This window comes from Macrosteles quadrilineatus, unplaced genomic scaffold, assembly GCF_028750875.1.
Source record: "Macrosteles quadrilineatus isolate MER2022 unplaced genomic scaffold, UCM_ALF_1.0 Scaffold_1__1_contigs__length_201487025, whole genome shotgun sequence".
Classification (NCBI taxonomy): domain Eukaryota; kingdom Metazoa; phylum Arthropoda; class Insecta; order Hemiptera; family Cicadellidae; genus Macrosteles; species Macrosteles quadrilineatus.
The window spans coordinates 20,120,710-20,144,155 of NW_026542594.1; the positions used below are offsets into that span (position 1 = coordinate 20,120,710).

At 34.0% G+C, this 23,446-nt stretch overlaps 1 protein-coding gene across 1 annotated transcript in view; it reads left to right on the top strand.

The window, feature by feature from the left end:
- The window catches only part of LOC129004775 (calcium release-activated calcium channel protein 1), a 110,713-nt gene that overhangs the window by 82,551 nt on the left and 4,716 nt on the right, over positions 1–23,446 (top strand). The window contains exon 4 of the mRNA XM_054433405.1: positions 19,766–19,971. Within this exon, the coding sequence (XP_054289380.1) occupies positions 19,766–19,971 (206 nt within the window). The remainder of the gene's footprint in view (positions 1–19,765; positions 19,972–23,446) is intronic.

Consider the following 23,446-nt stretch of genomic DNA (forward strand, 5'->3'; position numbering starts at 1 on the left):
CATATACTTTTGATTATTAAACTTGTATCTTCGGCTGAGGAAGAATATATCTTTTTAGTGCTGAAATGTCGTATGGTCCAAATGTCTTCTTATCATCTAGAGTGCTTACATAAGTTGAATGCCCTAAAATTGTACTGATCTTGAATGCGCCTTCGTAGACTTCCTGTATTTTTACTCATATTTAAGTTAGGATTGTAATAGTTTGTTTTCATATCATTATTAATACTATCATAATTATCTTCATAATATTTATCATCATTATTTTCGTTCTCAATGCTTCGCCTTGGGCTTTGCTCAAATACAAAATTGCAATTTATACCTTCAACAGATACCTCTCCGAACTTCAAAGTAATATTATTATTATTAATCTTCAACTTAATAACTTTTTCTTTAAAATTCATTTCAAACTGCCATATATTTAATACATCATTCCCAATTATTAAAATTCCTAACTAAGTTTGGTATGAGTAAAACTTGTAGTTGAGTTTCTTCATTTTCTATCATTACAGGTAACATTATGATTTTAGTTATGCGCTTAGATCGATCTCCCGTAGCGGTTTTAATATGTGTATTTGTAATTGGCAATTCTTCAAAATGACCTATGTGGTGTTTATTTTCTAGGAACCATTTTTCCGATATACATATTACATTAGAGCCGGTGTCAATTAGAGCATTTATCTTCGATTTATTAATTTTAACACTAATTCACTAATTTCTGGAAAATCAATTTGTTTAATCTCGTGGGAATCATTAATTGATTCATCTTCTTCACTTAATAAAAATTCTCTGTCACAACAGATAACATCAGTTTCATAACAATTATTTAATTCATTATATACATTTGGCCTTATTTTTCCGAGGGGATTTTCTTGCACTGAAGAGACAATTGAGGGAATATTATTTTCAGGGGAAGTGGTGTGTAGGCCATTTTTGCTCTCAGTGCTCTTTAGTTTAAATCCGACTTATGTGGTTGGTCGGTTTTATCGATTATGGTGGTACAGACTTGTCGTTGTTCTGGGGTCATATAATTGGGTTCAGTTCGGTTTCCGTTCCTACTGGGATAATTATTTGAATTTTGTGGAAATCTGCCTTGTGGGTAAGGGAACCAGTTTTGTTGGTTTGGCCGGTTGTTGTATTGTTGGTTGTGGTTGTATGGTCGATTGTTTTGTTGATACTTCATGTCATATCTTGGTTGGTATGCATTTTGGTTGATGTTATTAGTGCGATCAGGATATCTGTTTTGTGGTTGTGTGTTATAGTTAGGCCTTGGTTCATTTCGGTTTGTCACTGGTGTATTGTTTGATGGGGAATGGTTTTGTTTATTCCGGCGATTTCCGTCTTTTATATCTTCACGCTGGAGGATCGATTCAAATGCAAAAATTGTGTTGGCATTCTGTACTATGCGGGCATCTTGTATTAGTTCACTGAAGTGATCGCTTAGCAATGTAATAATTTCTTCATCAGTCAAAGGTGGGGACATTGATTTCAACGTTATGACTCTCTCTATAAAGTATTCTGAGCGGGTCAGTTTTCCTCCAGGACGGTACTTCTCGTTTTCCAATCTATGTCGAATTCCACGCTGTACTGATTGGCTCCAAAATTTCATGAGAAACATGCTCTCAAACTCATCCCATGTATTAATATTATTTTTGATAAGATAAAACCATCGTGAAGCGCTCCCTTCTAAACTCATCTCTATCGTATCGATTAGGAATTCTTTAGGGTCGGTTGTGGGACTCTGGCGAACCAAATTACGACAGTAATATTTTTGTAGTTTGTTTAAGAACTCTTTGGGGTTGTGTGCTCGTCCAGTGAATTTAGGTACGTTTGAGTCAACATTAGTTCCGCTACCACAAGATACATAAATGTTAGGAGTGAATATACTCTGCTTAACAGTGGCTTCGTTTTGTAGAGATTCAATCTTGTTATGATGTTCACTTAGTGTTGTTTTCATGTTTTCTATTAATTCAATGTTTTGTTCAACTCTCTCTTGATTTGCTTTAATCTGTGGTTCTAGTTGTTCTTGAATCCGTTGAGTGTTTTCGCTTACTGTGTGTCTGAGTTGTTTATGTTGTGTTTCATATGTTTCCTGAATTTGACTTTGAATATTATTTAAATTAGTATTCATAGTCTGGCTCATCTCTTCCCTAATAATTTGATTTTGGGTATGGACTAAGCTATTTACTTCAGTTTTATGGGCATTTAGATCTGCTATCAGGTCCATTTTTAGATTATAGGAGCTTTCGGCAATTTGGGTAGTTAATTTAGATTCAATTGATTTCATTTCCTCTGATTGTTTTTGTTGATTTTCCTTCACATAGTTTAATTCCAATTGTAGTTTGTTTTGTGATTCAGTGATAGATTCAATTTTAGTATCAAGGATTTTATAGTGGGTCTTTATTTCATCTTTAATGCTGGTTTCCAACGATATCATTTTATTATCCAAAGATTGGAATAGCGTTTGAATTTGGGCCATAAAGTCGGGTTTCGGGTCGGGTAGTTGAGTGACGGTGCTTGCTGTAGCATGTTGAGAAGCTCGCTGTGATTGATCGTCATGAAACTGTGTTGTGATTGGCTGTTGTGTTTCTGTTGCCGTCGGAAGGAACGTAGGCCTATCAGCTGTCATATTCATTCCCATCATTCCTGGTTCATCGTTCACCGGGACGTTGGTTTGGTCAGTAAAATTTGTTTGCTTTGAGGTTAGGGCTACAATTTCTGATGACTCGGAACCGTGGAATGATCGCTCGTCGAAGGATTTGTTTTCTGCTTCTGAGTGTGTTTGTTGTGATAATGTTTCAGGGCTTTTCGCTGTTAGTGTGCATGATTCATCTTCACTAATATCGCTGGTGTTAGTGTTTGTGTGAATTTCAATGTTGTTGTCGTCTTGATTATGATCGTCACTATCCCCGCTATTTTCGACTAGTTTCCTAGAGGGTTTAGGGTTTGGGCGTAAATTGTATTGACTTGTCATCTTGGATATCTTTAACTAACAGGTGACTGATAGGCTAATTATGAAAGGGGAAACAGGTGGGGAATCTTAACTTAGATACCTTTGTAATAGTACAACACTCTTATAGGCTATTCTTAGTTTAACCTAAAAATCACTATTTCAAACACATGAGCTAGGCCTACTTGTATTATTAGCAAGGTTTGGTCAATAAGAGAGCCCCACTCGTTGCGGCGCCAATTGTAAGCTCAGGGTTTTTAGGTTCGTGCTTGGAACTCTCTTTTATTACCAATTTCCTTGCTAATAGCCTATTTTAATTTGAAACTTTTTTTTATGATAGCCTAATAAAGTTAGCCTATGATTTCTTTTTTTTACTAAATAATTTTATATAGAATTTGGATAAGGTTGTTCTAAAACAAAAGTTTTTACTTGAATCAAGAATATAAATTTTAACAGCTAGGAGGCTACTCGATCCACCTCAGAATTAGGCTAATGTTCTCAAATTGTCCAACACTTAAATAGAATTGTCTGTAATAATAAGATGGAGATTACCAAATTTCTTCCAAGTTTCCACATTTCTTCTTGTTTAAACTATTTGAAATAACTAGACTATTGGTTTAGCTTTTCACTTTTTACTAGAAAATATTTTAATATAAAAATCATACAAACTAGTTTTTACACTTTCATCAGGCTAGTTAATGGTAGAAGAAGGAAATCCAGTTGTTACCTAACACATGTTTTTAGCAACAATGTCTTCTAGGTCTTCAAGGTCTTCTAGATCTTGAAGTTCACTTTTAGTCACTCAGGCCAATTAATATTATATGAAATTTAATTTGGGTAAATTACTTTTTGAGATTTTGTTTGGATATATATAATTATTTTTACTTTAGCTTGTGTTTGAAATAGATTTTAAGCATAGTATATTTCAAATAGGTTTTTGGGCTTAATTGACTGGTAATAGGCTATTTATATATTATTTAATTATACAAAATTTTATGAACTGTTGCACCACTCGGGTTTCAAATGTTTCTAGTACATGTATTGATAATATTATAACAAATTTTAAACCCAATTTATGTTTGCCTTCTGTGGTACAAAATGGTTTATCTGATCACTTAACTCAATATCTTCAAGTGAATTGTGAATATTTTACCAAGAAACATACAGAAACTGTGGTTAATAAAAAAACAATATACGTAAGACATTTTTCTAAGGTTAATATCTCCAATTTTGTCAATTCTTTAAAATCAGAGGATTGGTCTTACTTCTTTCAGAAATTAAATGTAACATCTGATGCAAATACTATTTATAAGTGTTTTTTACATATTTTTAAACTACATTTTAATGCGTCTTTTCCATTAGTTAAGGCTAAAAATAGTCTTAACCGGAATAAAGATAAAGGTTGGCTTACAAGTGGGATAAAAAGATCTAGTAAACATAAACGGGAACTTTTTGAGCTCAGCAAACGATCCACAAATCTGCATTTTAAAAACTATGTTAAAAAGTACAGCAAAGTGCTCAGTAAATGTATAAGAACTGCTAAAATATTACATAATAAAAATAAAATTAAACAATCGTTCAACAAGACTAAAACTGCTTGGCAAATTGTAAAAACAGAAACGAATACTTCCGCCAGTAAAATAGACAAATTTCCATTTTTATCCGAATCCGTAAACATCAAAAATCAGTTAAATTATGTTAACAAATTCTTTACAGAAACTTGCAAACTTCTAAATGTTAATTCTGATCCTGAAAGCTCAATAAATTTTTTACAACAAGGGGTCCGACCTAATTCCATGTTAATATCTTTCAAAACTACAGATCCTCAAGAAATTCAGCAAATAATTAACGAATTAAAACCTTCCAAATCGTGTGGATGGGATGAAATATCACCCTTCATCATAAAACAATGTTCATCTTTTATTTCAATCCCACTTGCTCATTTAATCAACACTTCACTCTATACAGGTGTGTTTCCGGATGTATTAAAGCTCTCAAACGTGATACCAGTTATAAAAAAAGGCAATCCAAAAGAACTAACTAATTATAGGCCCATTTCATTACTGCCGACATTCTCAAAAATTTTTGAAAAGATAGTTTTTAATAGGCTGTATGATTACCTTGATAAATGTCAACTCTTCAACATGAATCAGTATGGGTTTAGAAGGGGTAAAAGCACTGTAGATGCCATATTTAGTTTTGTATCTGAGGTTGCGGATGCTCTTGACAGGTCGCAGAATGTATCTGGTCTCTTCTGTGACCTGTCAAGAGCGTTCGACTGTGTAAACCATAATATACTGATTCGGATGTTGCAGTTTTATGGTATATCGGGCAGGACCAGTAAATGGTTGGTTTCATTTCTATCCAACAGAAAACAGTGTATAAATTTGCAGTCACTGGGAATTAAATCTGATTATAGATTAATCACAGATGGTGTACCTCAAGGGTCCATTATTGGACCCTTACTCTTCCTGGTTTATGTCAATGACTTGCCCATGACCTTAAATTTTAAATTGGTTATGTTTGCTGACGATACTTCTGCTATCTTCACCCATCCAGATAAATCAATGTTTCCACAGCTTATCAAACAAGAATTCCAAAAGCTGGAAAGTTGGTTTCAAGCTAATGGACTTTTACTAAATCAATCCAAGTCTCTTTTAATGAACTTTAAAAAAAATTATTTTAATAACAATTTTTCTCACGAAAACACCACTCTATCTTGCAACCTTGCCAACTCCACCAAATTTTTAGGAATAACAGTAGATCATAAATTAACCTGGAAAACTCACATAACAGACGTCATCAAAAAGTTAAATAAAGCATATTTTGTAACTCTCATTCTTTCTAGATCAGTTGATATTTCTACTCTTATGATGGTATACTATGGCTATGTTTATCCTATTCTCAATTACGGAATTATTTTTTGGGGAAATTCCGACAAAAATAAAAAAGTTTTTAAATTGCAAAAAAGAATAATTAGAACAATTTATTCTATCAAAGCTAGGGGTTCTTGTAAAAATACATTTAAAAACAATAATATCCTTACTTTTCCCAGTCTGTATATCTACAATTTATTAATTTTTATGAAACAAAATATTTCTAAATTTTCTGTTAATTCGGACAATCATAATTATAATACCCGACACAAAAGCTGCCTTTTATACCCTAAACATAAATCCTCAACTTTAGAATCTTCTCCCCACTACTCTGGTGTTAAGTTTTACAATAACCTGCCTGATTCGATTAAATCTGTAGCTTCCCTTAAGTCGTTTAAGAAACAGTTATTTAAGTTTTTATGTAGTAAATGCTGTTATAAGGTAAAAGATTTTTTCCACTGACTCTTGTACATTAGTTTTAAGATATTTGTTTTATCACGATTATTGTATTGACGCTATTTATGTATATTGTATACTAAATGAATAAAGGATAATTTGATTTGATTTGATTTGATTTGAGGGATTTTAATTTTTGTAAAAGAAAATATAAAAGTAGAGGAGAAACCCTGCAATAGTCACCATTTTGAAAGCGCTATAATTAGTATTAAAAAGTGTGATATTGATTTGAATATTATTGCTGTCTACAGACCACCATCTAAAAGTGAAATATTATTTATACAAGAACTGGACCAAATTATAAAAGATCATAAAGGAAATTTATTAGTAATGGGTGACATGAACATTGATATAAAAAATGTACAAAAGTATGATGTCCAGGAATATATGAGTGTTTTGGCAAGCCATGGTTTGAAATCTTACATAAATGACTTTACAAGAGAAGAAATCAGAGCAGGAAAACTGTGTCAGAGTTGCATTGACCATGCATGCTTGAGAATAAGGAAGGCCAAAGCTCAGTCAGATATCGTTCAAGTCAAGATAGCTGACCACTACGCTTGTGTGATAAACATCCAGCCTGACGATTCCTGCCCAGCTTATCTGGTAGATAAGACATACAAGGCTGTCAATGGTCACCAGCTAGGACAGGTCTTAGGGCAGATGGACTGGCAGTCTTTAGACAATATAGATGATATTGATGAGCAGTACAGAATGTTTTGCTCTTACTTTACAAAAGCGTATAATGAATGTACGTATGATAAAAAAGTTAGTAAAAATAAAACACCTAAAAAACCTTGGATGACCCATAACATTTTAAACATGATTAAAGATAGAGATGCATCGTTTATCAAATATAAGAAACATCCAAACAGAGTTGATTATAAAGAGGGATTCATTTTTCTGAGAAATAAAATAAACAAAGAAATTGTTAAAGCCAAAAGGAATTTCTATCACAATATTTTTACCATTAATAAAAGAAATATCAGAAAAACATGGTCCCAGATAAATTATATTTTAGGAAAAAATCACAAAGAAAGTACAGATAATATTGTGATTAAATTCTTAGGAAAAACGAATACAACCCAAGAAATAACCAATAATTTTGTTGAACTTTTTACTCAGGGAATAGATGAAGTAGTTCATGACTGTAATATTGAAACTATACAATCTACACAGCAGACAGAGGTTAAATCATCTTTATACATCCCTTTGATAGATATAAACACACTGAAAGCCATACTTAACTCAATGAATAAAAAAGGTCCTGGATTAGATGGAATAAAAATTACTGATTTAAAAATGAATTCAGATGTGTTAGCTGGAACTTTGGTCAAACTTATAAATAATTCCTTGAAGAAAGGCAAGATTCCAGAGGATATGAAAAAAGCCATTATAAGACCAGTTTTCAAATCTGGAAGTCATTACAATTACTCTAACTACCGTCCGATATCAATTTTATCCTCTGTTAATAAGATTATTGAGAGATATGTGGCAAATAATTTGAATAGATTTTTAAATGAGAATAAAATCATCAACAACTGTCAATATGCATATTAAACAGGAAAAGGAACAAATGATTTATTGGCAGATTTCTCAGATTTAGTAAATAATGAGCTAAGTGGTGGAAAACAAGTACTGGTAGTTTTTATAGATTTTTCTAAGGCATTTGATACCCTTAAACATGACAAAATTAGTGATGCTTTAGAGAGAAGTGGTGTAAGAGGAATTTTCAAATATTGGTTTATGGATTATATCAGCAATAGAAATATTATTGTTGTTACGAATTGAATTTAATAGACTTTGGTTTCATTAATCCCTATTTAAAAGACTTTGGTTTAATCAACTACTGTACTATGTGGAACTAACATATGATCATATGTTTGATTATTATTCTGATTTTGTAAACAGAGTAGTAGTAGTGATGAATTTTTAAGAATACAGTTTCTTTTAGTAAGTGAATAAAAGAGGTTTTTATTTTAATTACTCGTTAGAACCTGAAGGGAATATTTAATATTTTTAAGGAATTTCCCCTAAGTTGTAATATATGGCGACCGTGACAGGACGTGATAACGAGTAAATTTGACCCTGTTTTATTGAACACACAAAATTGTTTTGATTGTTTTGATTACTGAAACAGTGAATTGGAAAACATGGCTGAACTAACAAAACTAAAGAAATCAAGATCGGCTATTCGAAGGACATTTACTGTGACAGTTAAAAAACTTGAAGATATTTTAAAGGAAGAAATAGTTGATTTTATACAAGTATCAGCACAGCTTGAAGTAATAAATAATCATTTTTGCACTCTCAACGACCTAAATTCATCAATATATGATCAATTGTTAGATGGTGATGCGAAAGATGAAGACATTGATGAAGAACTTCAAGGGCAAAATGAATATATTGTACAATATCATCTTATTTCTAAGAAAGTGGAACATCTAAAAATTAATGAAATGAATTCACATCAAGATGAAAGGAGTGAAACAACGCAAAAAGGCTCAGGATCGGGTAAAGCAGGACGCTCATACAAGCTACCTTATCTGAAACTAAAAGAGTTTAACGGGGAACTAGGTGAGTGGCTCCCATTTTGGTCTCAATTTAAGAAGATCGACGAAGACCAGAATGTAGACCTAGCAGATAAGATCCAGTATCTTATAATGGCAACTGCGGTTGGATCGCCTGCCCGTGACTTGGTTGAAAGCTACCCTGCGACGCCTGAAATGTACAACGAAGTTGTTGAAGCTCTAAAGAGTCAATTCGGAAGAGACGATCTCTTGAAAGAGTATTACATGAGGCAAATGTTGGCTCTAACGATACAGAACGTCACAAGTAAAGAAAAACCAACTTTGCCGGTTCTTTACGACAAGATCTAGTCACACTTAAGGAATCTTAATGCACTGGGAGTGACTTCAGAGCATTGTGCCTCACTGCTATTTCCAATGGTAACATCAAGTCTGCCCGAAGACGTCCTCAAACTTTGGCAGCGAACAATGAACCATAACTATAACAATCATGAAAGTTCATCTAAAGAAGTTCTGGAGAATCTGTTGACGTTCCTTAAAAACGAGGTAGAGGGAGAACAAAAAGTATCTATGGCATTGGAAGGGTTTGGAATTGCAAGTACCAAACACAATGTAAAACATCCTTCAAGTTCCTCTGAAGATTTGTGGGGATCTTCTATAAAAAAAAATAAAGGTTTTGAGAAACAAAACAATCGGAAGCCTTTAGAGAAACAGCCTTCGGCGGCGGCATTTGTATCGACTACAGAAGGTACTTATTCATTGACTTGTGTGTTTTGTGATAAAAACCACAGATCTCAAGATTGTGTGAAAGCTTTGGATATGACTCTTCTTGAGCGAAAAGATATTTTAAAGAAGAAAGGGTCTTGTTTCAAGTGTTTAAAAGGTCGACACATGAGTAATTCCTGTAAAGCTATGGTAAAATGTGCAGCTTGTTTAAGAAAACACTATCCAATTATGTGTGAAGATCTACAAAAGAAAACTACCCTTTCATTAAATGAAACTGAAAAATCTGATGAACAGAAAACTATTTCTGAGGATAGTACAAGTCAGGCATTAGTGTCGAGTACTAGTAAATCAACAGTGGTTTACCTAAGCACGCTTCTTGTGAAAATCGTCGTGGGAACCCAAGAACACACAGTTCGTGCGTTGATTGACTCTGGAAGCCAAAAAAGTTATAGGCCTATTTTGAAATCTTGTGTGACTGATTTAAAACTGAAGAGAATAGGTAAAACTGTAACGAGTCAAGAGTTGTTTGGGGGACAGAAAACAAATTTAAGGTCTCATGGAGTTTATTCTGTAAAACTTCAATCCACATCTGATGGTTTTAATGAGGATTTCAAAGTTTTGGACACACCTTGTATCTGCGGATTCATACCTAAAGTGTCAGACGTCAGAATATATGAAAATCTCAAAGCAAAAGGTGTGATTTTGTCAGATTTTTGTGAATCCTCAGAAGAAGTAAGTGATATACAGTTGCTTCTTGGAGCTAACAGTTGGTCTAAATTGATTACATCGGAGTATGTAAAAGTATGTAATGATTTGGCTGCTGAGAAAACAAAACTAGGATGGACACTAGTTGGTGAATCTGAATCAGACAGTGAAACTAGAATGACTTCTTCGATGTTATTGACTCTTACTAATCAAGTTAATCTCTCTCACTTTTGGGAACCTGAACTTTTAGGAATTAAGGACCCTGGTACGAAAAAACTTCAGAGTGAAAATGATAGTCAAGTAGCTGAGTTTTTTGAAAATACTGTTCAACAAGAAGATTCTGGGAGATATGTTGTGAAACTTCCTTGGAGTGAAGGACAGCCTGTACTAGAGGACAACAAATACGTTGAAGAAAAGAGACTTAGTTCTACTACCAAAACACTGAAACTTATTGGTAAGTATGATGATTATGATTCTGTGTTTGATTCATGGCTTAAGCTTGAAATAATCGAGACAGTTCCCGAAGATGAGTTAAATAATATTAATGCACACTACCTTCCCCATAGAGCTGTTTTTAAGGAAAGTAGTACAACTAAGGTGCGCCCAGTGTTTGACGCATCCGCTGTCGACATTAATGGTCATAGTTTGAACAATTCCATGGAAAAAGGACCTAACTTAATTGAGCTAATACCACTTTAGTCTAAGACCAGTAGCATAAAACTAGGCCTGACCTCGGCAAAATTAATAACAAAACAAAACCAACTGGAATGTGTTAGGCATGCTTCCCTTAACATTTTGTGAAAATTCCCAACTTTTCCCACTGTAGCAAAATCCGCCATCTTGGAAAATGGCGGACAATCTGTAAAACACTGCAAGGTTCCACTTAAAAACTTATTGTTCCCAAACCATTCCATCTAGAAAAGTCTAGTTGGTCTTAGATTCTTCGCCATATTATTATGTACAAGAAAATATCATATTAAATAATAGTAATATGACTTTTAGTAGGGAAAAAACAAATTAAATTTTAAAATATGTAAATAAAAGTAGACATTTTCTTACTTTTTGGGGGTTTTCGCCATTATTATTGAGGAAATGCAGATTTTACCTTCAACAATCATGTAGAGCTCTAAATTCCGCTTCATTTCCATATATAATATAACAATGTTTGAGCAATATTGACGTAAATGGCGAGTGTCAAAGTACACTCTCATGTAACGCATCTGTGGGACCAAAATGCATATAGTGTGGTTGTATGGTTGTACAAAGTGGCAGAATACTTCAGTTTTGGCGGGGAACATGCAACTTGAGGTAGTAGCATAGTATAGAAGTCCCTGAACGTAAAACTGCCCAGACCCCAATTTTTAAGGACCTCGGTCGTCCGTAATGACGTCATCAAGATGGCGGCTGTAAAAGGATGCTGGGTCGCCATGAATCGGTTATAACACCCAATTGCCTGAACCGATTTTAATGAAATTTGGCATACAAGTGCTTGAATACATTATCTCAGCCCAGGTTGTCAATGGTCGAGTTTGAGTGAGTTGTTTCAAAATGGCGGCCGTTAATAATTAAAATAATACAAATGTTTCAGTTTTTTGTGTTTTCAACTCCCTCCAGAGATCTGCATCAACCTATTAATATCCCTTGCAATCACAGGTTGTGATGCCGTCTCTAAATTTCATGGAATTGGCAAAATACCCCCACCACAGCAAACCTGCAGACTTAAGTGAGTTTCTATTTGCCTGATTTATTTATTTATTTATTTTACATTTCAACGGACAACTCCATTTTTTCAGTTTTGAACAATAAGAAAGAAAGAACTCAAGATACTGGCGAACATGCATATAAATGTTTAACAAAAATAAATATGCTTAAATATGAAGTATAGATGGCAATGACAAATGACAAAAGAATGAAAATGAGAATGAAAATAATTTTGCAATGTGTAAAATTGTGGGGTCTCCTTCTGCCTTTTTACCTTTTTTTTATAGCAATATTTATTGAAGGGCAGATAAGGGGATTACAATGGTCCCTATGGGTTACATGCAGTTAGAATGATGTTGACATAGAGATGTATAACAAATGTTGTATAGTAATATTACATTTGAAACAGCTAGACAGTTAAGAAGTTATGCAGAGTGAAATGTCTTCCCTCCGCTGTAGCATCTCCTAGACAGACAACTCATGCAGACTGGCGATCCTCCTCTTGAGCACTGGTATACTGTCCAAGAAAAAGTCAACGACGTCGGCGACGCTATTACCAGATCTCTGAAGCCGGTACATCGTGTCGTTTGCTGCATAGTTGGTACGATGTTGCTGCCTAGCGAACAGGTCTCTGGAGCGAGTGGCTGAAGGGGTCCTGAACAGGATCTGGCTCAGCTGATTTGATTTTAAATTAAATCTATTTCAATAACATTAGACTTCGTGAGTACCTGGGTTTGCTGCTACAGGGAGAGTAATAAAGCAAGTTTTTTAATTTATATAATAGTAGCAAAGTTTAAAATAAATACATTTGCCAAGTTTCATAAAAATATATTCATAAACAAGCAAACTACAACAGTTTACGTATTCTCCGTAAGAATAACATGGGAATAATTTTAAAAAATTGAACTTTCTCCGTAACCTATAACCGTACAAATACACTTCAATATACTAAATTATTTTTGTTTTTTTTCAAGATCTTGGAATTGTTTGAAGATAAATTGGAGAATGTTATGTTTTGAGGTTTAAACATAAGAAACCCCAATTTTTACCCCTTAAATCCCGCCTAAAACCTCGTACCAATGGTCCGATTACGCTGGTTCGCGAACTTGTTCGAAGAAACGTAGGTTTACACGTTTGTACCAAATGTCATCAAAATCGGATGCGTGTTCAAAAAGGGTAGGAACAAAATTTACAAATTGATCCCTTGTGCCAAAATAAGAAGAACATAGTTTCGTTCAGATATCCACTGTTTTTTTAATTTTTATTAAAATTTGTATCTTTGGATTGAACTTTATGAAACTTGCTATGTTTGTAAAGGTAGAATAGGCCTATGCCAATTTTAGGTAAAAAAAATTACCTTGGTCCAATTCAAAAATTTAAAATGGCGTTTTAATTTTTAAATACAAAATTATTGATAATTGAAGATTTTATGAAAAAGTGTCAAGGACACTTCTGTATAACATTTAAAATTCCCTATCAAACGATACTAAGTTCAAAAAAATCTTAAGAGAAATGACTGATATGTCACGATTTTTAGTTGTAAATATAGTCAGAATGAGGCTAAGCTAGCCAGGTTTTCTTCAATTTACAACTAAAAGTCTTAATATTTAAATTATTTTTATTTAATCGTTTTGAACTGGAAGTAGTTTGATAGGAAATTTAAATGCTAACCAAAAGTTTTCTTGACACTTTATCATAAAATCTGCCATTTTAAGTAATTTTGATTTAAAAAATTAAAATGCCCGCCATTTTGAAATTTTGAATTGGACCAAGGTAATTATTTTTCCTAAAATTGGTATGTAGGTGTTTTTGAACACCCTGTTTATGTGTGCGTCCGTTAGCACAATAAATCACACAAAAATGATCCGATTTCGATGAAATTTTGTACAAACGTGTAAACCTACGTTTCTTCGAATAAGTTCACGAACCAGCTTGACCGGACCATGGGAACGGGGTGGTTGGGGGATTTATGGGGTAAAAATTGGGTTTTCTCATTTTTGACCATCAAAACATAGAAATCCCTAATTTATCTCTAAAAAATTGTGAAGAAATTAGGCAAATAAATAATTTAGTATACTGATATATTTTTGTACGGGTATTGGTTACGGAGATAATTCAAAGAATTGTAAATTTGAAATTATTCTTACGGATAATAAATAAACTGTTTTAGTTTGCTTGGTTGGAGATATATTTTGATGAAACTAGGCAAATTTATTTATTTTAAACTAAGCTATTATTATATTAATAAAAAATCACTTTATAACTCTCCCTGTGGCAGCAAACCTAGGTACTCATGAAAACGAATTTTATTGAAATAGATTTAATTGAATATAAATATAGGCAAATGGAACTCACTTGGTCTGCAGGTTTGCTGTGGTGGGGGAACCAATTCCATGAAAAGTAGAGACGGCATCACAACCTGTGATTGCAAGGAATATTAATAGGTTGATTCAGATCTCTGGAGGGAGTTGAAAACACGAAAAAGCGAAACATTTGTATTATTTTAATTATTAACGGGCGCCATTTTGAAACGACTTAATCAAACTCTACCATTGACAGACAACCTGGGCTGAGATAATATATTCAAGCACTTGTATGCCAAATTTCATTAAATTCGGTTCAGGCAATTGGAGGTTATAACCGATTCATGGCGACCCAGCATCCTTTTACAGTCGCCATCTTGATGACGTCATTACGGACGACCGAGGTCTTTAAAAATTGGGGTCTGGGCAGTTTTACGTTCAGGGACTTCTATACTATGCTACCACCTCAAGTTGCATGTTCCCCGCCAGAACGAAGTATTCTGCCACTTTATACAACCATACAACCACACTACATGCATTTTGGTCCCACAGGTGCGTTACATGAGAGTGTACTTTGACACTCGCCGTTTACGTCAATATTGCTCAACAATTGTTATATTATGTATGGAAATGAAGCGGAATTTAGAGCTCTACATGATTGTTGAAGGTAAAATCTGCATTTCCTCAATAATAATGGCGAAAACCCCCAAAAAGTAAGAAAATGTCTTATTTTTTTACATATTTTAAAGTTTAATTTGTTTTTTCACTATTAACAATCATATTACTATTATTTAATATGGTATTTTCTTGTAGATAATATTATGCCGAAGAATCTAAGACTAATTAGACTTTTATAGATGGAATGGTTTGGGAACAATAAGTTTTTAAGTGGAACCTTGCAGTGTTTTACAGATTGTCCGCCATTTTCCAAGATGGCGGATTTTGCTACAGTGGGAAAAGTTGGGAATTTTCACAAAATGTTAAGGGAAGCATGCCTAACACATTCCAGTTGGTTTTGCTTTGTTATTAATTTTGCCCAGGTAAAAGTCTAAAAGGCCTAGCCTACTTGTTCTAACTAAATTCAGACAAAATGCTATTGGTGTCATATCGGATATTGAAAAGGCATTTCTTCAGATTTCGGTATGCCCTGATGTTAGAGACTGGTTAAGATTTCCATGGTGGGGAGGATATTGGAAGCGGTTAATACTTGTGTTAAAGGGCCTTCTTAAGCAAAACTCATTGTGTTTCAAAGAACTGATGACGTTAGTATGTGAGTGTGAGTATCTTATGAACAGCCGTCCCTTGAATTATGTCAGTGACAACCCAAATGAACTTACTCCTCTCAGCCCTTTCTTATTCCTTTCAAATCTTCCGAGCTCTGAAATGACTGACCTTGATGAGATTGAAAATATGAGTATTCAGAAAAGACTACGTTTTATACAAAAGCTTCGAAACGGACTTCAGATCCGATTCCATAAAGAATATCTGGGATTTTTGCGAACCACAAAGAAACATCAACAACATAAAACATTATCAGTAGGTGATGTAGTTTTGGTAGGAAATGAAAAGAAAAGATTAGAATGGATCCTGGCACGAGTATCTGAGTTGATTCCTGGACGTGATGGAATTGTTCGTCTTGTCAAGTTAAGAACCGCCAAAGGTGAAATTTTGCTACCTATACAGAGGTTATATCCCTTAGAAATTGGATCTCAAGACAACTTTGACGGGAACTTCGAACCTGAGATGACACCATCAAATACTACAATTGACACTGGTGGATTAACTGTGAACCAGGAAGAAACTATCTCGTTAACACAAGGTCCAACAAAGAACAACGTAAAAACTCGAAGTGGCCGAGAGATAAAACCAAGGAAAATCCTAGACATGTGAATGCTTTTATACGAATTGTGACGTTTACTAATTTTATGAATTAAGTGTTTGTAAATTGTTGTCAAACTCCTCAATTTACAAAGGTGGGGAGTGTGTTACGAATTGAATTTAATAGACTTTGGTTTCATTAATCCCTATTTAAAAGACTTTGGTTTAATCAACTACTGTACTATGTGGAACTAACATATGATCATATGTTTGATTATTATTCTGATTTTGTAAACAGAGTAGTAGTAGTGATGAATTTTTAAGAATACAGTTTCTTTTAGTAAGTGAATAAAAGAGGTTTTTATTTTAATTACTCGTTAGAACCTGAAGGGAATATTTAATATTTTTAAGGAATTTCCCCTAAGTTGTAATAATTGTAAAAGTAGATAAGGCATACAGTAAAACAGAGGTCTTGAAATATGGCGTGCCCCAAGGAAGCATTTTAGGCCCTTTAGTATACCTTTTATATGTGAATAACATGTCAAATGTAATAAAAAACAGTAAAATCTATATGTATGCTGATGACACAGTGTTGATTACCTCGGACAAAAGTGTAGAACTGGCAGAGAAAAAATTACAGGAGGACTTCTTATATTTAACCAAATGGTGTCATGACAACGGATTAAAGATAAACGAGAAAAAATCTAAAATAATGCATATACATTCACCCTTTTTTACCTGTAGAAATCCTCAAATAAAAGCTCACTCTCATAATTGCTTACATCTTGAAACTCACAAAGGAGATAAATGTCAATGTAGATGCCTAGACAATGTATGTAGTTTTAAATATTTAGGAATTATAGTGGATCATAATTTCAAATGGGATGTACATGTAAGAGAAGTCACAAAAAAGCTAAGGGTGTGTGCAGCAAAATTCTACTATCTACGACAATATCTGCCCTACAACACCATGAAATTATTGTATTCCTCAATGTGCGAGTCAATAATTAGATATGGCCTAAAAGCATGGGGAAGTGCTGCACACACGACCATGCTCCAAGTACAGACGGCCCAAACAAGATTATTAAAAATTATAGCAAAGCTTGATGGTGCTATTGTTGGGGCTAATCCTATTTGTTGTTTTGAGGTTACTAACACGTTGTCAGTTGAAAAATTGTTCAAGTTCTTGTTAATTATAGACTATTATTTTCTCTAATAGATTTAAAGAAAAAAACTCTCATAAATATAATTCTAGGAGAACCTTTTATGTTATACCTTGCGTGAACAATAAATATACAAAGAGAACTAGACATTATTTAGTGCCATATTTGTTTAATGAGTTACCAATGAGTTTAAGTAATTTTAAGTCATACTCTTCCTTGAAAGCTGAATTAAAAAGATTTTTGATTAATTGTTAAGGTTTTCAGAATTTATCTTTGTTAATAGTTATAATTCTATGAATTGTTATTGTTAAATATTGTTTAAATAGTTTAAGTAAAACATGGGTTTGTTAATTACCTGTAGTAATTTGTTGTTTATTTCAAATATTTATTTACTTGTATTAAAATTTTTGTTATATTAGTTTTTCCTATTATTGTTAAAAAATGAAAGAAATGGTAATGAAATGTGAAAACCTATTTATTTAATACAACAGATGGGGAGAATAGCTTGAACCAGATAAGAAACTGACTGGAATCTTTGTGAATGGACTTTTGAACTGGACTCTTATCTATAGCTGCGGACAAGCCTACTGAGGCTTTTGTAGCTTTGTATGAAATGTATTTTGATTATTATGTTTTTTTTGTTGCATGAATAAATAAATAAATAATAAATTAGTAACAAGGAGTAACAAGTTTCTTTAGTTTAACTGTAAAATCTGTAACGGATTCACCTATCATTTGCTCTCGTACTATGAAATTAACATGCCGTGCCCAAACGCTTGGTTGAGGATCCAAGTATTGCTTTAATAAAGCTGTAAGGTCATCATAATCTTTCTGATGTGGTGTTTCAGGTGCACAAATGTTATAGAGCTTTTGATGTAACGTAGGAGGTAGGTCATTAAGTAGGGTGAATGTCTTTGTAGTTTTGTGTGATATGTGTTTCAGGTGCATAAATACTTCAAGTATTTTTGTAAAATTGTCAAAAGATTCATCTTCACTGAAAGGTACAAATGAAATATGGGATGTTGAAGCTGTATTGCCAGTAGAGTTGCTCGCATTACCATTGATTTCTTGAGTTGTATTCAAAAATGAAATAGGTTTCAACTGCCTCAACATAATCTTCAACTTAATGAATACTTCTTCAATGTCCATCTTGTAATTGACTTGTAATTTGACAGTAATGTGGTGGGTTGATGACGAATTGAGAGGCATTTGAATACCTGAGATAGCACGTATGATTATTATTCACTTAATAATTTATATTAGATAAAAATATTAAGGCATTGCCATCCCTTTTATTGTATAATACTATGTTAAAGGTTTTTATGTTTACATATTTAACATTGGAGAATTTAAACGTTGTTGAGTGCACATGTGTGCTGCGATTGGGGTTTAATATATTTGGACCTATTCAAAAGTAAAAGTGTTTTCTGTACTGCACTCTGTGGAAACATTGTGGCACTATTTCAAATCATGACTAATACAGATAATGATATTCTAACAGGTTTAAATAATATTTCACCATTACATTGCTTATAATAGTTAAAATCAGTGTGCATGTAAGACTCATTATATTATATTGTGTATATAATCGTATATCCATACTGGGGGCTCCGTTGGCAAATTTGCCCGGGGCCCCTGCAGCCATAAGTACGGGCCTGAAAGTTTACTGCCACTGCCACCCGGATTTTACTCTAAACTATCGTTTATAAAACCAGTGTTAGTTTTGACACATTTTTGTTGGTGAAATCAGATTTCCTTAACCGTGGTTTAAATCATCAGTTAGTTTTAACCAAAGATTAACTAAACCATCGTTAGCGTGAATTTGGTGAAATTGGGCCTTAGTGATCTATACCAATAATCTATACTTATTAAAAATAAAAAGTAAAATCTACTCATTTAACCACCACTCACTCACTGATCACTAACATACCTAAAAAACTACAAGCCATAAAAACTCAGGAATCGGCATGGATGTTCCAATCAACCACTATGTGTGCAATAAGTAGTGTTTTCAAGAAATTCCAATAGGGCTCTGCCCCAGTAGCTTAGCTGGTTATATTTCATAACATAAAATGAAAATATTTACATTATTTTCGTGGCTTGAAAAAGTGTTTTACTGCATAAGAGATTTTTAATAGTTAAATGAATAAAAAATCAAGAAGTGTAGGCCCTACTCAGATTGAAAATTGAACTCTTTAATTTAAATTTTCGTGAGCGAAGCCACGATGGCTTTGCTAGTCAATCTATAAACCAAATAAAGTTTACCTCAAAATAATAATAAGTAAGGATAAAGTTTTTCTCAACATTTTTCTCTACGCGTTTTCGACATATACCGATTTTTCACCGGCATGTGGAACTGCAGCATTGATTGTGTGGCCAAATAGATTTAGTACTATTTGAATGAGGTTACATACAACTCCCAAACTATGTCAAGAGACCTTTTTGGTGTTTTTGTAACAAATTACAGGTACCTGATAAAAAGGGTGTGCCCAAGACAGTGTCTTGTAACCCCATCATCACTAATTTTTCTACTTGTTAAGTGCAGGTGGCCATGGTTGAAGTGCAACTTAGCAACGAGACGCATGTTCCGCCCGGGATGCTGATTCTGTTTGCAGTATGCACGACTCTCCTCGTTGCTGTACACATGTTGGCTCTCATGATCAGCACATGTATCTTGCCCAACATTGACGCAGTGTGCAACCTCCACTCCATCTCATTGGTTCACGAATCTCCCCACGAGAGGCTCCATTGGTATTCCACATTTTTGTCTATAGAATCGAACCTGTTAAGATAAAAAAATCTAGATTTATAATACAGGGACATAAAAAAATACAACAATAATCATCTGTATTTGATATAAAAACAAAAATGATATGACTTTTTGCTATATGAGATTGTCAAGAGAATTTAAAAAATAGTTTTTATCATGTTTTTATCATGATAGTTTTTATCATGTAAACAAGTTCACAATATGCGCCCTTCTTGAAACTCGAAAATCATCAACCTAATACTCAAATTTATTCTACATTCTCTATATAAAGAGACAAACCGTTTATTTTAAAGGTTGTGTTTAGCAATGAAGCAACTTTTTATCTTTCTGAGAAAGTCAACCAACACAATGTGTTCATAAAGAGTTCTCAGAATCTGTGGGAAACAATTGAGTAGAGTGATTCGCTTGAGGCAACAGTTTTTTATTTCGTTTCAGCCAATAAAGTTTTTGGTCAACCTTTCTTTGAAGGTGCATCTTTAACTGAGCTCGACGATGTTGGAGAGTGTGTTGTTCTCTAAACTTGAATAAAAATTCATAATCCTCTTGCATGGAGCATTGACAACCATCCCTCGTTCACAATTTGAATGAGGACTAACAGGCCCGCTCTGGCTCCATTGGAGGCTCTCGGCTATATGGTGATTTGAGGCCCTCCGCCAACGGAAATAAAATAAGGACCATTTGGTCCTCTCACGACAACAATAGTTACAAAACCTGTTTGGTGTTGAGGCTGGTTTCTAGTGGGGCCTTGGGCTGACTGGTCGAATGAAATCAGTTGTAGATAAACTGAGGTATACAAATTGGGAACAGTTTTTAGGGATAGGCCTACTTAAAATGTAATTTGCATGTATTTTTATTGTCTTTAAAAATATAAAATTTCCAAATCACTGTGTTTTATGTATTTAGATATAAATGCTTATAAATCAAATCTGTTTTAAAAACCAGGTAATAAATAAATAAGAATATTTGTTTTACTGAGTTAACCCTCCAAGTGTCCATAGTTTAGGCCTTAATGTCCACCTATTTTTGGCGCATTTGCAAGGTTTTATTAAAACGGATCTGAGAAGCTTAAAACAATGTTAATTCTAATGTTCTATATACCATTTTGTTTGGAAAATCATGGGCTTCAATATTATATATAAAACATAAGGAACATTTTTTCAAAAAAAAAATTTTTAGGTAAAAAAAATATAATTTTCGAAAATTTTCAAAAAAAAAATAAGTTCGCGCTCAATGAAATTGTATAAATTATAGGCCTATAAATATTTGAAAATAGCCACTTTGTTCTAAATTTTATGAGGATTACAAATATATAATAATATAAGGAAGTAGATTTGCAAATAAATAAGTTATGGGCAAAAAACTGATTTCAGTACATAGCGTTTAGCTAAGAATGCATAGCCTAACCATAGCTAGGAATCTGGCTGATAATTTACATCAATATCACTACCTACTTCTTCAGGATCATCAACCAGCACTTCAAAACCACTTAAATCTTCTTATAATGCACCACGTATATCACTACTTTTGATTTTTAACACTAAAACAATGATAAACGTAATAAAACACATCAGTCATCGGTCCGGGGGAACCTAGCTGTTTACAAATACACGCACGTCAGCTGTCTGCTACAATATTTTCGGAACTAAAATGAATAGCGCTTAGAGACAGACCTCTGGAGAAAGCTTAGAATATTACGGAAAGAACGATACCTAACTCGATCCAGTTCAATCCGATTCAGTCAGTCATAGAGCCTTCGCCGTAAACGATGTCTGCGTGTCGAAAAATCGACAAGTAACACTACACAAAGTGTGCTGCTTGTCGAATTTTCGTCAAGTAACACTGGGAGGGTTAAGAGACATTAAACCTACAGAATAATTTACATCTTCCCAGTCATGTAATAAACTATTAATTTAAGTAATTATGCTTAAATGTGTAACAAAGTCCTTGTAGGCCTAAATATGGGTAATTTCCCATCAATAAACATCGATGGAATACAAATTTTTGTTTGTTGTTGGTAGGCCTACTCACATACATGTTTGTAAAGCTAATGAAGTAAGGAATCCAAAAAAGTCACAAAGTTTATGGTAAAATTATTTTTTATTTATAAATGTAAATTTATAATTTTTTATTTATTATGTTTTATATTTTAACAATTTTGTAAAAAAAATTCTTAGTATTTAGTATAAAACTTTTGTACCAAATTTGTTTACTTCAAACCAACATAATCTTGTAGTGTATTCAATTACCTACATAAAAATGTATAACACGTTGGGTAACAGTTTTTCTTTTACGTGTTAGGGGCATAATAATGTAATAAACGGAAAACTGCAAAATACAACCGCAAGAAAAATACAACCTTTTATAAACACAATTTCACACTATTCGGTAAATATTCGTGCATACTAAAATGCATGAAGATTACTGTTATATACACACACACATTTCTATAACAATATGAAATAACAACGAATTTAGTAAAAAATCGTGGATAACACGAGAGCGAAAACTCACCGGCAACAACATGCAATGACCAAATGAATACAAGGCACTTTGTGTATGAGACCTTGACAGTAGTGACACACTTTCGTTGACTTCATGAGAGAAAACGGAAATAACCCTGAGCGCAGGGCTGCCACTATCACAAGCTACATTTCTTTCTCTTCAAAACGACATATTATATGACTAGTAATAATAACTTACACTGTATGTAATTCGTATTTTCCATACTAGCGTATTACGCTTGTTGGCCATTTGTTATAAATTTCTAAAACAGCTGTTATAAAATTGTACCTGTTGTGCAATCAATATTCCATTCTAAATATCAATACAACAATGAAGATAAAATCAATGGCTATCCAGTGGTACCACCCGCAACATCCCATACCATATCATACCATTTTGTTGTCGAAGGAGCCAAAACACCCCGACGGCTACCCGGTACCTATTACTTAACCCAGGTCCCATAGTGTCGGCCGGAGCTTACGCACCAACCTTGAACCCACCATGGGTGGATGACTTAAGGCCATTAAGCTCACCGGCTCCCGAAGCAACTCTTCGGAAAGAGGGTTACCCCTCAATCCTAACCAGGGATACCGGTTACTTGGTCGCATGTACACTCCAAATGGGTTCCACCAGGGCTGACACCCTGAAGGACCATAATGGAATGCCCTGAACGCAACACAGTGCAAGCAACGATGGGACCTATCTAATTCCTGACAGGCCAAACCCGCCATCAAAGGGGAGCGTCAGCTAACCACCTATTTACACTACCCGATCGAGGCCAACCCATTTACTGGGAAACCAGGGATAACCAGGGCGATAGATCCCCAGATACCCCCAGCGGGCTTGATCCCAGCACCCGATCTACTTCGTTTGCCCATATAGCCCAACATCACTGCCAGGCCATCAGGGTTTCCCAAAAGGAGGCAGGTATAGAAGTGGGACCCACCCGGATGA